The sequence below is a fragment of the Annulohypoxylon maeteangense genome (assembly GCF_022496945.1).
Source record: "Annulohypoxylon maeteangense strain CBS 123835 unplaced genomic scaffold GGS22scaffold_14, whole genome shotgun sequence".
Taxonomy (NCBI): Eukaryota; Fungi; Ascomycota; class Sordariomycetes; order Xylariales; family Hypoxylaceae; genus Annulohypoxylon; species Annulohypoxylon maeteangense.
Genome location: NW_025953261.1, coordinates 463,494 through 476,425, shown reverse-complemented (window position 1 = coordinate 476,425; position 12,932 = coordinate 463,494). Strand labels below are relative to the sequence as shown.

Genomic DNA, 12,932 nt, shown 5'->3' with positions numbered 1-12,932 from the left:
TCAGGAACAAGGACCGGATGGTGCCATGTGTTCACGGCCTTTCTTTTTCTTCTTGAGACAATACCTTGGCCAAAAGTCTTCTTCGCCTGCCTTCTTTGGGAACGACTTTAGGATCCAGTGGAATTATTTCCTCATAGGGCGCCGACTAAGATTCAGGTACGCGAGGCATAAATGACAAGCATCGGCGAATCAGAGCTTCGAGATGGCTTTTTCACTTTGTGCAGACCTCGTGGATGGGTGGGGCGATATGTGTATACTAACCTCAGTCGAGTTAGGCGCAAAGGGCAGCCAGTAGAATCGAGGCAGAGGGGAGATAGAGGGGAGGCAGAGGGGAGGCAGACGAGGTACAGGAGGGGTTGTCCTGGTCTAACGAATCGCAGGGCTTCAATGACCGATTTGAGCAACTTGTCTACCTCCCCTCTACCTTACTTCGACTACCGAAAACGGATCCTCGCAGCGGTATCTGTCACAACCTGTGGGAACCAGGTTACACATTCCCACGCATTAGGTATGTAAGGCAGGGCTCGACAGACCAATGTGAACTAAAGTTGACTCGGAGCATCAACGTGCAAGAAACGTGCTTCCTATCGTGAGTGTGGGATTCGTCGATCGTATGTGCTATTGTCTCGGAGCCTTTCGCTGACCTCTTCCCACTTAGGTCTAAGGCAAGCTAAGTAGGTTGAATGGAACCATTGTCGGTCCTGTCCTGATTTCTACGGTGTATCCCACATCGCTGCGAGAGCGATTGATGGTGTTTTGGTGCCAACGTACCGGGCTGGCCTTGTCCGTGTGTGCAAGCTTTAGTATCATGCAAGCTCTTTAATAGAGCAAGAAAGATCTTGCCTGAAGCGGACAAGATGCGATAGCCTCCTGACTGTCTCCTGACTGATGTCTCTAGGTAATCTCTTATTCGGCTATCAATTGTGTTAGAACCGAGAGCAAGCCACAATCTCGGCACAGGGAGGTAGTGACCAATACGAATGACCCCCAAAAAGCAAAGATATGGTCTCGCAGTGTAACCGCGGCTGTTGTTTCGTATGCAGAGGTATAACTTACTGTACGTCATCAAAATGCACAATGTAGTAAGGATTTCGAAACAAAGCGTCTGTATGCTGTGCTTCATGTGCTGTACCTACAGCGTATTCAGCTTCGGTCCAATTGTGACCCGATCTGCTCGACTTGTCGAGGTTCTGACTCCCGTTGGCAGTTCGGTGATGATCTGAACGACTATTGGTCAATCCCAAGACCCCATAGTCCGGGAGTTTTTAATCCTCTTGAATTCCTGATTCCTGTTGTAACTACGGTACCCTGTCTGCCAGTGACAGGTAAGCTACCAAGATCTCGTATCTGTCGAATCGGCAGGGAGAATGGTATGTAGCCGATCGAGGCTACTTGAAAGATTTGAATACTAGGTAATTATTGCTGCTTCTAACCTGCAGGTGACGAAACCGCCTAGACCTGTCGTGTATGGTCTCTATTGGCTTGTCGACTAGTATATTGAGCCTCGCTCGACTAGTTCCCAGAAGGCCCCATAAGGATGGCGTAAGTAGGAATAGTCGGCCCCGAAAGATTCATACTCATAGGTACTCATAGTTGTTACTCATATCGAGTATTCGTTAGACCCTATGATCCCTCCCCTATGATCTTACGGAATTCAGAAGGGATTACGATCCAACTGTTCGCTTATGATGTTGACAGCTGTTGAGAGCGTTTGGTCAAATGATCTAGTCAAAAGTAGGAAGTAGCGGTCAAAGCAAAGAGACTCCTGAGGCTCTAGATGCAGATTGGACGAATACCATGACGCGCAATTTCATGGCGAAATAAATGTTGAATAAGCGTACTACGCAGTAGATAGCGATGCAACCTAGAAGGAATTGGACTTTGGTTCAATCCATTTTAAGTTAAAGAGAAACTAGGTAAGTAAAGAAACCACGCTGGGTGTAAACTCACTCTCGATTTACCTAACATTGACTCCATAATTAACCGCAGCAGATCCCATTTAATCCGCCAAGCTTTAACCAGCTTAAACCTAATTAAGTTGTACCTACCTTAGCTTGGGAAAGCACGAGCCATATTGTAGCTGTACCACCTCAAATCTTGGCCCAAGCTCCTTTTTTTTTCTCCAAAAATTTAACCAAAGAAATAATCACCGAATATTCCATCATCCAAATTATTTCATCATTTCGTCTCCAGACAACCCAAACACATCCTACCGTTGGTACAATTAGCAACTCAGCCACGTCGATATCCGGGGTGCATATGATACGATTTTAGAATCGACGCGCAAACAATTGCACATCATCTTCGAATTGATATTCTGATTTACGGCCGGCTTAACCAAGCCTGTCTGGTCTGTCGTGGTTCCGCCGAGAAGTCCCGTTAGAGTCAAAGCACTTCTGCAAACCATCACTTACCTTGTCAACACCCTAGACCGAACACCGAACATTCTCATGCCGATCTCATATGTCCGCGCGGAGTGAGACAAATCCTATGCACGAAATACATAGTAAGAGGGCCTACATTTACTTTTTTTCTTCATTAGGAAGTACCATAAGAAACCCTTCATGTAGGTACATAGGACTTAGGTCTTGTTCTGGATATCGTTGATGAATTATGATAGATTTTGCTGACGATGGTTTCAAACATCCTCCCGTGACAGAATACTCGTTCACAATGTAAGACGACCAGACCACACTTCCTGTCGTTATCCAAAGTTGGGTAGACCCTCCGGTGACCCATCTCTAATCCAATTAACAAGACCTTCGCTACCAATTCAGACCACATCTCGAGGCTTAGTTCGGATAATTCATTAAGTCTCCGAGTCATCACGATACTAGCTCACGATGTTTCTATGTAGGGCTGTTGTTCAATACATACCTGCGTTACTGTCAAAAATTACATGACATCTACATTCTAGTTCTTAAGCTCCATTACATCTATTGAGATAGGCACTTGAGCTAATCAAATATAGACGGCCACATGACTTGATCGAACTAATTTAGCGAATGCATCGTCAAGGCGTAGCACTACTAAGTAACAAGGGGGCATAACCCATGTTACCAGCCTACTTACCGCTAGAGACCCCAAGGAACTTTGGTAACAATCAAAGAAGAGACCAAATGGTTTAGCCAACGAATCTATCGTGTAATACTATGCGTACACTTATAGACACTTAGCTCTGTCTCGGATCTCGGAGGAGCATGAGACAGATGTCTACAAATCTATTTACGCTAATCCGAACTCCGCATAGGTTCTCGCATACCAGCGCAGCTTAAGCGCCGTACCTTACAGGATGAGGGGTTACTCGACATGCTGTATGCAACGGTTTACTACGCAATACATAACTGCGGAGGGTTGAATAATTGCGCACACTGACATGCTGAAGATATATTTAGGTTATCTGCCGGTCATCCAACGGACATGCGTGGAAAAGCCTAAAGTGCTTGCATTATACACTGCATGCTGACATGTTTCAGAGCTTAGCTTCGCTTTCAGCCTTTTCTCTCCTACGACTAGGAAGAGTATGGAGTAGATAAGGCTTGTTGCGGAGAAGGTGGTGAAGGATTCAATAGTCCCTCCTACCAAGTGTGACAGCCCTTTGGGATACGCGCTAAACCGGCCACCAGCTCTATCTCCCTTCTGATTCGCCCGCTCTCGTCAACTAGAAAGCTTCTACTCTTCACCAGTACGATTTAGCTTGGTTCATCCTTTCACCGCCAGTCTTACATGCTGGATCCTACAACGTCGTTATTTGACCTATTTGCCTCCAGGATATCATGAAACACACCACCTCGAGGCGTGGCTGAAAGGTCTTTTGTGAATGGGATCATATAGGGCTGTCTTATTCCAATGGCAACTATCAAGATCAGACGATTCATCTACTAAATATGCGAGTAGACACATCAAGCCAATAGGGCTGGACGTCTATCGTTATCTGGAGTCATATTATTATCCCCGGTTCATACACAGGGGGTAACTTGACGTCTTTCATCCAAAGATGAATCACGATGCTTCTCTTTACGCATTATTTTCTCTTCCAAAGACACAAGGGTCCAATATACGTGGCTCTTCCCGCTCGAATTGCATGCAAATCATGAATCACGGCTACGGCATGCTACGCTCTTATGTAGGACCCAAGCCCCAAGTGGAGTTGGTATCCGCCTTGGACCCTTAGCTATGACGCTGCATTAATGACTTGCAGGTCTATCATAGCGTTAGCAACAGTGTTGGTAGGCACTGCTTTCTCTATTTGACTAGTTTATGATAACATAGCTTGATTAGATTCAGAGCTGGATTTCAACTTCGGTCGTAATTTTCAGCTGTATCAAACTATCCATGCAAGCTAGTATATCAGATTCACGATGGAACAGCCTAGTGCCTACAACCTCCATAACCCCATCGTAGCTGAAGCCGCCAAATAGACTAGCAGCTCATATGTTGTCGATAGTAGTTTAGGCTCACAGCTGTTCCACACCACATCACAAAGACCAGCATATCCATTTTCTCTAATTGATTCCAAATTCCCAGATTAGCATGGATACTAATTCAAGCTTAAACTCGGCGATATTGCCGTTACTCCGGATATCAACGGAGTTCATACTATAGGTATACTACGCGTATACACTATACCAAGGAAGGGTGGTGAGGGGATGGTGTTGGATATATCGAGATATCTCGGAAACACCATCAGCTTTTTGACATATGCGGTGCAACCCTACCAGGTACCTACTCGCGATGAATGGCAACAGCATAGAAGAAAATTCCCGGTTCATCGTCAATGTGATCATCTCGAGTAAGAACTCAGAAAGCTGTTACACTACGAAACCAGATCCAACAATTAATGCACAGCACATTTACGGGTATGCAATAAGGGGCATAAGTAAGTCAAGAGAGGTTATCAAACTCATCCTCACATGTCAAATTAATGTTTGTCCCCGTACTTCACCAATGTGCAAAAAGTGGCTTACTGATGTTCTAGACGGGGTTCGATGGAGGTGATAGATCACCAATACTCCTTTCTTCAACCGTCGCACATTGGTTGTTCAAAAATTACTCGCGAGTGGCGCCGAAATCCAGTCTCATCATGATCCCACTTCATGAGAGCGCAGCCGGCTTATCCTCGCGAGCCTAGGCGCCGCCCAAGACTGTGGTAGGTTGGGCAGGAAATAATGTTGGTCTGCTGTGGCGGCTTCAAGTCACGCCACCATATACTAGGGCGCCGGTCATACATTGGCTCCCCGTGGGGGGTGCTCCGGGCAGTTTTCTTTGGGGACTGTTGCCTGTAGAGGCATAATACATATTGGTGGTAACATTGATTTCGTGAATAGTCCGGATGCCTCGTGATATCCTCAGATTTGAGGTGAGTAATTGGTTATCATTGCTCCACGATAGTCACTAAACTGACCTCATCTCATAGAACTACTCTCTTGGCTAAGTGAAGAAAATTACGACTACCAAGTATGTCGAGATATGGCTCACGGAGGAAACTGGACCCCCAACTACGTAGCGATACTACTAGGTAGGTAACTAAGGCATTGGTAACCTGTAGGTGAAAGCTGCATACTACGGATCTACTCACTACAACCGACTGTCTATTGAATGGCATCCCTCCTCCTCCCCCCCTATATTAGAGTCTTGTTGATATATTATAGGTATACCGGATTCCAAGTAGGTGGAACAAAGCAGGTCCACCCGGGTTATGATAACCCTACTGTACAACCCACCCTCGATAAGTGACAGAGTGGTTGATTCGAGAACGTCTAAATTGAGGGCGCAGTTTCATAAAAGAATATTTACAGACACCATTCTCGGTTGGCTGAAGGCTTGATCTGTGCGCAATAAATAATTTCGCCATTTATTATCCATCCCGATTTAGATCCGGCGTAATAGTAGCACACGAATCGATCATTATTATCGAGTAGCGATATTAGTCGATATCGCGAGCCCTGGTGTTGATAGACGGGCGACCTCGCTAAGCAAGCTACAGTGCCGAATCGCCAAGCCGTAAACGGTCGGCAAGGGTGGGTTAACCCACGGATGCCCTTCGTCTGGGTCGAAGCAACAAGGTCATTTCGCAGAGATTCAGAAAAGAAAAAAACTCGGTCCCTTTAAAACCCAGGTTTGACTCAGATTGTTCGGCTTTCTAGACCAACCTTCTTTCGGAGATTTTTAATTTTATGTTCCATCATCAAACCCCCATTCCCCACCTGATCGGGTTGCATGGATGACATCTCGTTTACTGCTTCGGGAAAATGGCTTCTAGGAACGAGCCTTGGAACGGACGGACGTGCGTTTCGTTGCGAGGGCGGGCGTGCTTCGAGCGGCTACGAATCGTAATTAGACTTCGTACGGCTCACGCTGGCGACGGGATAGAGAAGGCTGTAACCGCGATCTCACCCGGTTTACTCCTAACGATCCCGAGACGTGAACCAAACTACCAGATAATTACATGATCCATCACGTCAGGAACTATGATGGAAGTTTCGAGGCGGACATTCCGGAGTTTATTTTTGTTGACAACGCCTTGGTTATGACGGGTATCTCAACTGTGGAACGCCCCGAGCCTCGCTATCGTATTCTTCTACGTCATCGCCTAGGATGTAAATCAGGGTCCTATCTAAACATACGAGAAGAGATCTGGAAGCAATTATCGTCTCTAATCGCTTAATCCCTGGAGTCTTTAGCCTCAGATAATTATTTGTTGATACGTCGTAAAATGCACGATAGCCTCACGTAAGTCTCAGTCAGATAATCGTCCAAACTAATTACAACAACTCCACCAGAATATGTAACTAGAACATGTATATTCACGATAATATAGCACTGATTACTGAACCTTCACCTCCTCCTCCTCTTACACATAGCTTAATCACTAGGTATTATTAACTAACAGCCAACCTCTTCCAAGTAAAAAACGTCAAACGCGCATGCCATGCATCTACCTCATCTCGCGATCGCCCAAAGAAATTTAAATGGGCGCCCACACCCATGCGCGCGCCCACCGGGCTACCCCATTTCCGGACTTCGGCAGCGGGCGCGCATACCGCATCGGGTCTTCGAGCTTTCCCAAAACGGACCCCTTGTCGATCGACGCCCCGGCGAGAATCCAGGAGCTCATTACCCTTTCCGGGTTTCGACGTGCTGTACGTACTGTAGCATGCATTGTACGCTGTAGGTTGGATATCTTTTCGTCCGTTTGGCTTGCAACATTATGTAGATAATTACCCCTGAACCCCCAAACTTCAGTTAATTTCCTAATAAGCTTAATCTTCCTACTCGGCCACCGCTAGCTCGCTGTCTAGCGCTATACTCGGACTTTTATAGCCCTGAGGTAGCGCTGCTGGTGGCGGACTATGTAACATACGTATTACACTTTAATAATAGGTAGCGGTAGGACTTGGGAAACCCAGGGGAAAGTATGTATGTATGTGAAAATGAGGTCCAGATCGGATAGGTATCGATATTCCCCATTATTTTTTCACACTTTGGGGTTGGGCAATGGGCGGAGATAGAGGTAGTTTAGTGAGTTGGGCGACGCGTGCGTACGTACGTGACATCCGTTCAGGGGCACATCCGCCGCTCTGCGATACAGAATCTCCCCGCGAGCAAATGAGCAGCTAGTATGTAGGTATGTATGTGAGAATACCTACATACATACATACATACGATGCGAACGATATCGACTGGCGGACCTTACGCGATGCATGTCTGTATCGCACACACATACATACCTACCTACATACAGGTGCAGATATGCATGTCCATCTCAATATCGACAAACTCGGCACTTACGCGGTAAGTTCCGCGGACGGGCCTCTGCTGAACCGACGCTGTCCCCCAGTCCCCAGTGCCCCTACCTACCTAGATATGGATGATGTCCGCCCTTACATACTCTGGACAGCCTAGCTTACCAATCTGCCAGTCAAGTGACTTGCTTCTAATCCACCTGCGCTGGCACGTAGATAGGTAAAGACGGGTATGTATGTAGAGATCGTGCATGTCTTCAGGCCAGGCACCCAGATAAACATTACATACAGACCCTTAAGAGCAGGGTGTTTAGGCAGGTAGGTGCACAGTTAGCGAGGTAACGGCGGAGAATTAGCGGACGAGACGCGGGAGAGGATCGCGGGAGCTGCCTGCGTATGGGGCTGTTTTGTTGAGACCTGTCAACTTGACCCATGGATCACTTGCGTGCAGTAGCATAGCTACCGTCCGGTAGAACCCGAGCACGGGTTCCCAAGGTCGCGAGTCGGTTCGCTGGCGAATATGCATGTACGTAGGTGGGTTTTGAGGCGCCGATATAGGGTCTGTTGTCGGTAATAATGGTCGCGGTGAGGAGATGCGCTCTCGGGCGGTGGTTGGACGGGATGCAGATATGTACAAGTAGAGAGATCTTCATGGGGTTTACGCTTGTTTATCATATAGCGAATACCGATATACGACTAGGTTTTATGCAAGCACTTTACTGCTTATAGAAACTATCGACTAGTTCGCGATGAAGTTATACGCACCCCTATTTCATTATCTGGTTTAGGAGAGGTTCGAAGATATTAAGGTCTTCTGCGTGTGCTTTGGTCGAGAATCGAAACAGTTCAAGTGTCTAGGTAATGTACCTACATAATTGAATCTGCAGATAGAAAACAATAGAATACCAACATGAGTTATAATACGACGAATTGGATATGCCTATGCTAATCCCTTATTAGGTAGGCCTGTTAGAAACAGACTCTGTGGTTCATACGCGAGGATTAATTGTAGTTTACCTCCTTTTCATCAACTTCGCACATGCATTTAGTTTTCGTAGTCCATATCAAGATCAATATATCAATCTACACCCATAACAACCAGTCACCAAGTGAATCTTTATCCGGCCTGTGTTCTCTAGATCAGAGGAATCAAATAATACCAGTGAATAGACGAAGAAAATAGAAACGCACAAGAACTCTGCTGCCGAATTGTCGTGAAATGTATCTGCTGTACTAGCTACACCTAAGCAATTGTTCCCATACCATTACTTTAGAAGACCCCAATTCAATGTCTTCCAAGCCACTTAACATCTCAGCTTCATCCCCCTTAATCACTCTCTCACTCCACTCAATCAATCAACTCCATCTTAGCCCCCCTCTTCCCCGTCCTCTCATCCTTAACATCGCGAATCCTAACCCGAACCTTCTGAAACAACTCCACCTTAACCTCCCTACTCCCACTCGTCGTCAACACATACCCCTCCGCATCAAAAACACTCTCAGGTTCCGGCTCCGCCAAATCCCTCAGCCGAATCAGACCTTCAATCCCGAACCGAGGAACTAGCACCACAAACCCGTTACTGAAAATCTTCATCACGAACCCTTCCTCCTCCGCGACCCGTCCCTTGAGGGACTGGCCGACGTAGTAAGCGACGCTAGCCCGACCCGCGAGTTGCGCGTTGCGGTGGCGGACGTTGATGTTCTTGCAGACGGCCTCGAGACGGCCGCGGCTGCGGGTGGAGGGGTGCATGGGTTCGTAGTCGATGGCGGCGGCGAGTTGTCTGTGGGCGACGAGGTCGGCGTACCGACGGATGGGGCTCGTAAAGTGCGTGTAGATCTCCGACGCGAGGCCGTAGTGGCGGAACTCTGGGTACGCCTGGGTGCCGGCGCAGAAGTACTCCGCGCTCATCATGCAGCGGGTGGCCATGATGCGCACGAGCGTGTTGAAGAACGGGTTCTCTGCGTCTGTGCATTGGTCTAGGGAGTCGGCGAGAGCTTTCGAGCTGTCGAAGCGGAGCTCGAGGTTGCGCTTGACCTTGAGCTGGTTGGCTAGCTCGTCGAAGTTGGTCTTTGGAGGGGCGCCGTGGCGGCGGAGGATGGCGGTTTGTGGGAAGGCTTCGTAGATTTTGCCTGCGACGCTGATGTTGGCGAGTAACATGAATTCTTCGACAAGGGAGTTGGTGTCTAGAAGGGCCTTGGTCTTGACGTCGATTGGATCCGATGTCTCGGATTCCATCTCGACTTTGACTTCAGGCGAAGAAAGGCTGAGAGCTCCAGCGTCCATTCGCTTCTGCTTCAATTTCTTCGATAGCATTAATAGAGTCCTCATGCCTTGGGTCAAGTCATCTTGCTGAGAGGCATCGTCGATACGTAATTGTGCCTGTTCGTAACTGAATGCTTCGCGAGACTTGATGACTGATTTGGTGAACCGCGCGTTGACGATATCGGCTGATTGGTTGACTTCCCAAATCACCGAGAATGCGTAACGCTCTACGTACGGTTTCAGGGAGCAGAGATCGGTTCCAAGTAACATCGGAAGCATATCGATACGTTTATCCACTAGGTAGACAGTTGTTCCTCGGATACTGGCTTCCATGTCCATGGCGTTGCTTGGTTTCACGAAGTGTGAAACATCAGCGATATGCACACCAACTTCGAAGTTTCCATTCGGCAGTGGCCTTGCGTGCAGTGCATCATCGATATCTTGGCAGCCGGGAGGATCGATGCTGCAGATGAGAAGGCCGCGTAGATCTTCTCTATCTTTCCAGCCAGAGTCGTCTGTACTTGTAGGTACTCTCCAATCATGGCCCTCGGGAGGCAGACAATCTAGTACAGTCTTCGGGAAAGGCCGGTACTGGACGTCGTACTCAAGCAATAACGCTTCAGTCTCTGCAGTCTTAGTTTCGAGTTCACCTAGAGATCTAACGAAGTGACCGACAGGATGCCTGGATTCGCGATCCCAGGCGTCGATTGTGACCAGTATTCGCTTTCCTACTAGTTCGCCTGCCTGTCTTGTGCGTATGCGAATCTTTGGTACCTTCTTGTCCATCGGGACTAGGAAGACTGTCTCCTGCTTCCTTCCTTGCCTTCCGGCATCACTGGCGGATGATGGATCGATGTGACCAACATATTGGCGCCAGTTTCGTTTGATAACACCGACTACCCTTGCGGTAGGTTGTGGCCGACCTTCCGTGCTTAGACCTTGGGTCTTCTTTACCTGCTCTTGCAGAGCCCGTCTCTCCTGTTCTGTGACGATATCGCCCCCATCTTCATTATCGGCGTTTTCATTCTTCGTGATAGTATCTTCCTCGATAATCTTCGTCGAGGGTGCTTTCCATTGATCCTGAGGGAGCACTTCAACAACCACGATATCTCCATCTACTGCGCGGTTTATGTTTTCTCGTCCAAGAACGAGAAGTGCTTTCGGAAATGCGGGAACCTTGATCGAGGCTTCAAGGTAATTGTACGGTGACACATTAAAAATGCCCTGGTGTAATACTCCGCCCTTGACACCAGTCATCATCTTGGATAAAGTGTAGTGTTCGGGATATAGGAAATCGGATGCATTCTTGTCTCTAGAGATTCCTCGTTCCTTAGACTCTGGAATCATGTCGAGGAGTCGATCCGCGTCCTCGAGCCCGGAAACGTAGTCGCGTAATGTCATAACAGGAATATTTTCACTCTTCGCCTTTTGGATATTAAGTCTGTCGTCGGTGAGCATGACAGTAACGGGCGCTCGTTTGCCTTTCAAATGGTCATTGTACCATTTGACGGCTTGTCGGACTGCCCTGTCATTTCTGTCGTTAATGGTTTCACCCTCTTCACGAGTGATATAGGTCTCTAGTCTAAATTCGTTGAAGAAGACATAGAAGCGTTTGTCCTGGCTTTTTGTCAGGCCGATTAGGCGGTTGTATAGTGGTAAAGATCTGTTGCGCAGCTCTTCTAAGACGGTCTGTAAAATGATGACATCATAGAATGCCGAGCTCTGTTCAAACAGATCCATGGCGTTAAGTAGAGCATTTGTATCTGGGACGAGATAATGTCCCTGTGGATAGGCCTTGGTGCCCGCGGGTTTGTCCGAGAGGACGAAGGGGCTTCCTGAGTAGACGTCAGCTAATTGTAGATGGTATCGAGATGACGTTTAGACTTACTCTCACCCATGAAGCTCCTCGGAGCAGTTTCCATGCATTTCGAGCATAGCTTAGAGGAGCACGGGATATCTTGTCGGAGATAGACCTCACGTACAATCTTCTGGACCTTGCCGCTCTTCGTGGATCTCACGTAAATCTTGCTCGACAGATTTGGAGAGTTCGGGTCACCGCCCTGTGGTCTCTTAAGACTCGTCATATCGGAATTTAATTTGCCTTATTTTCGTTGCGTTCATCTGTCGTTGAATATTTCAAAGGTTGATGGCGATGTGAGGTATGAAATTTCATGATGGATGGAAATGAAGATGAATTATGTAATGGGCATAAATGCATCTTATCGATAAAGAAATATGCTATCAATTTAGGTTACACACGGCTTAGGTAATATCCACCATGATGTGCCAGCTGTCACTAGCTGCCACTAGCCGCCACCAGCCGTAATTATTTAGGTACACTTCGATTCTACCAATTTCACCAATTTCATCATTTCACCATTTCCACCTGTCGTGAACATTCCCATCCATTCGTTGGTTTCTGATATTATTCCTTACTATTTAACCAACTTCAAAGCATCCATGGAAACAGATGTCGTTATTCACACTCTAACCTATTGCACTCGGGACACATGTCTCATCTAACTAACATAATAAAATATCCTATGAATATTTACGAAGGACCAACATAAATGCAACCCTGGGACTCTTATAAACACTACCGAAGATAGTGAAACTTGCATGAGATATGTAAACAATTACTACTCTCCGCTCCCCCACCCACTCAGCCCGTCGGCTCTTCGTCGACGTCGAAATGTCGCCAAATGCCACCAAACACCACCAAATACCACCAAAAACCCTCACAGGCAGACGACGGCATACATACATAGTACATACGCATAAACGCACTTTGCCGCCCGTAAAATTTCTTCGCCAGCACTCGTCCGGGGAATGCGACGCGGTCGCGGATCTATATTAAATCTGACTCATATGATCGACCCCATTCAGCCGGCAGATTTATCCCGCGTCGCCTCTGAGCCGTCTCA

General features: G+C 47.4%; 1 protein-coding gene across 1 annotated transcript; it reads right to left on the bottom strand.

The window, feature by feature from the left end:
- Positions 1-8,850: 8,850 nt before the first annotated feature.
- Positions 8,851-12,162, bottom strand: GGS22DRAFT_41270 (RNB-domain-containing protein). Its single transcript, XM_047967018.1, has 2 exons — positions 11,897-12,162; positions 8,851-11,843 (listed from the first exon to the last, which is right to left on the bottom strand). Exons 1-2 carry the CDS (start codon positions 12,090-12,092, stop codon positions 9,094-9,096), a joined length of 2,946 nt encoding a protein of 981 aa, XP_047816639.1. The 5' UTR covers positions 12,093-12,162; the 3' UTR covers positions 8,851-9,093.
- Positions 12,163-12,932: the final 770 nt, after the last annotated feature.

Bases quoted from the DNA above. Each gene is read 5' to 3' on its own strand.
- GGS22DRAFT_41270 (XM_047967018.1), bottom strand. From the start codon at position 12,092: ATGACGAGTCTTAAGAGACCACAGGGCGGTGACCCGAACTCTCCAAAT. The intron at 11,844-11,896 runs GTAAGTCTAAAC...ACGTCTACTCAG, and splicing joins GAGGAGCTTCATGGGTGAGA to GAAGCCCCTTCGTCCTCTCG.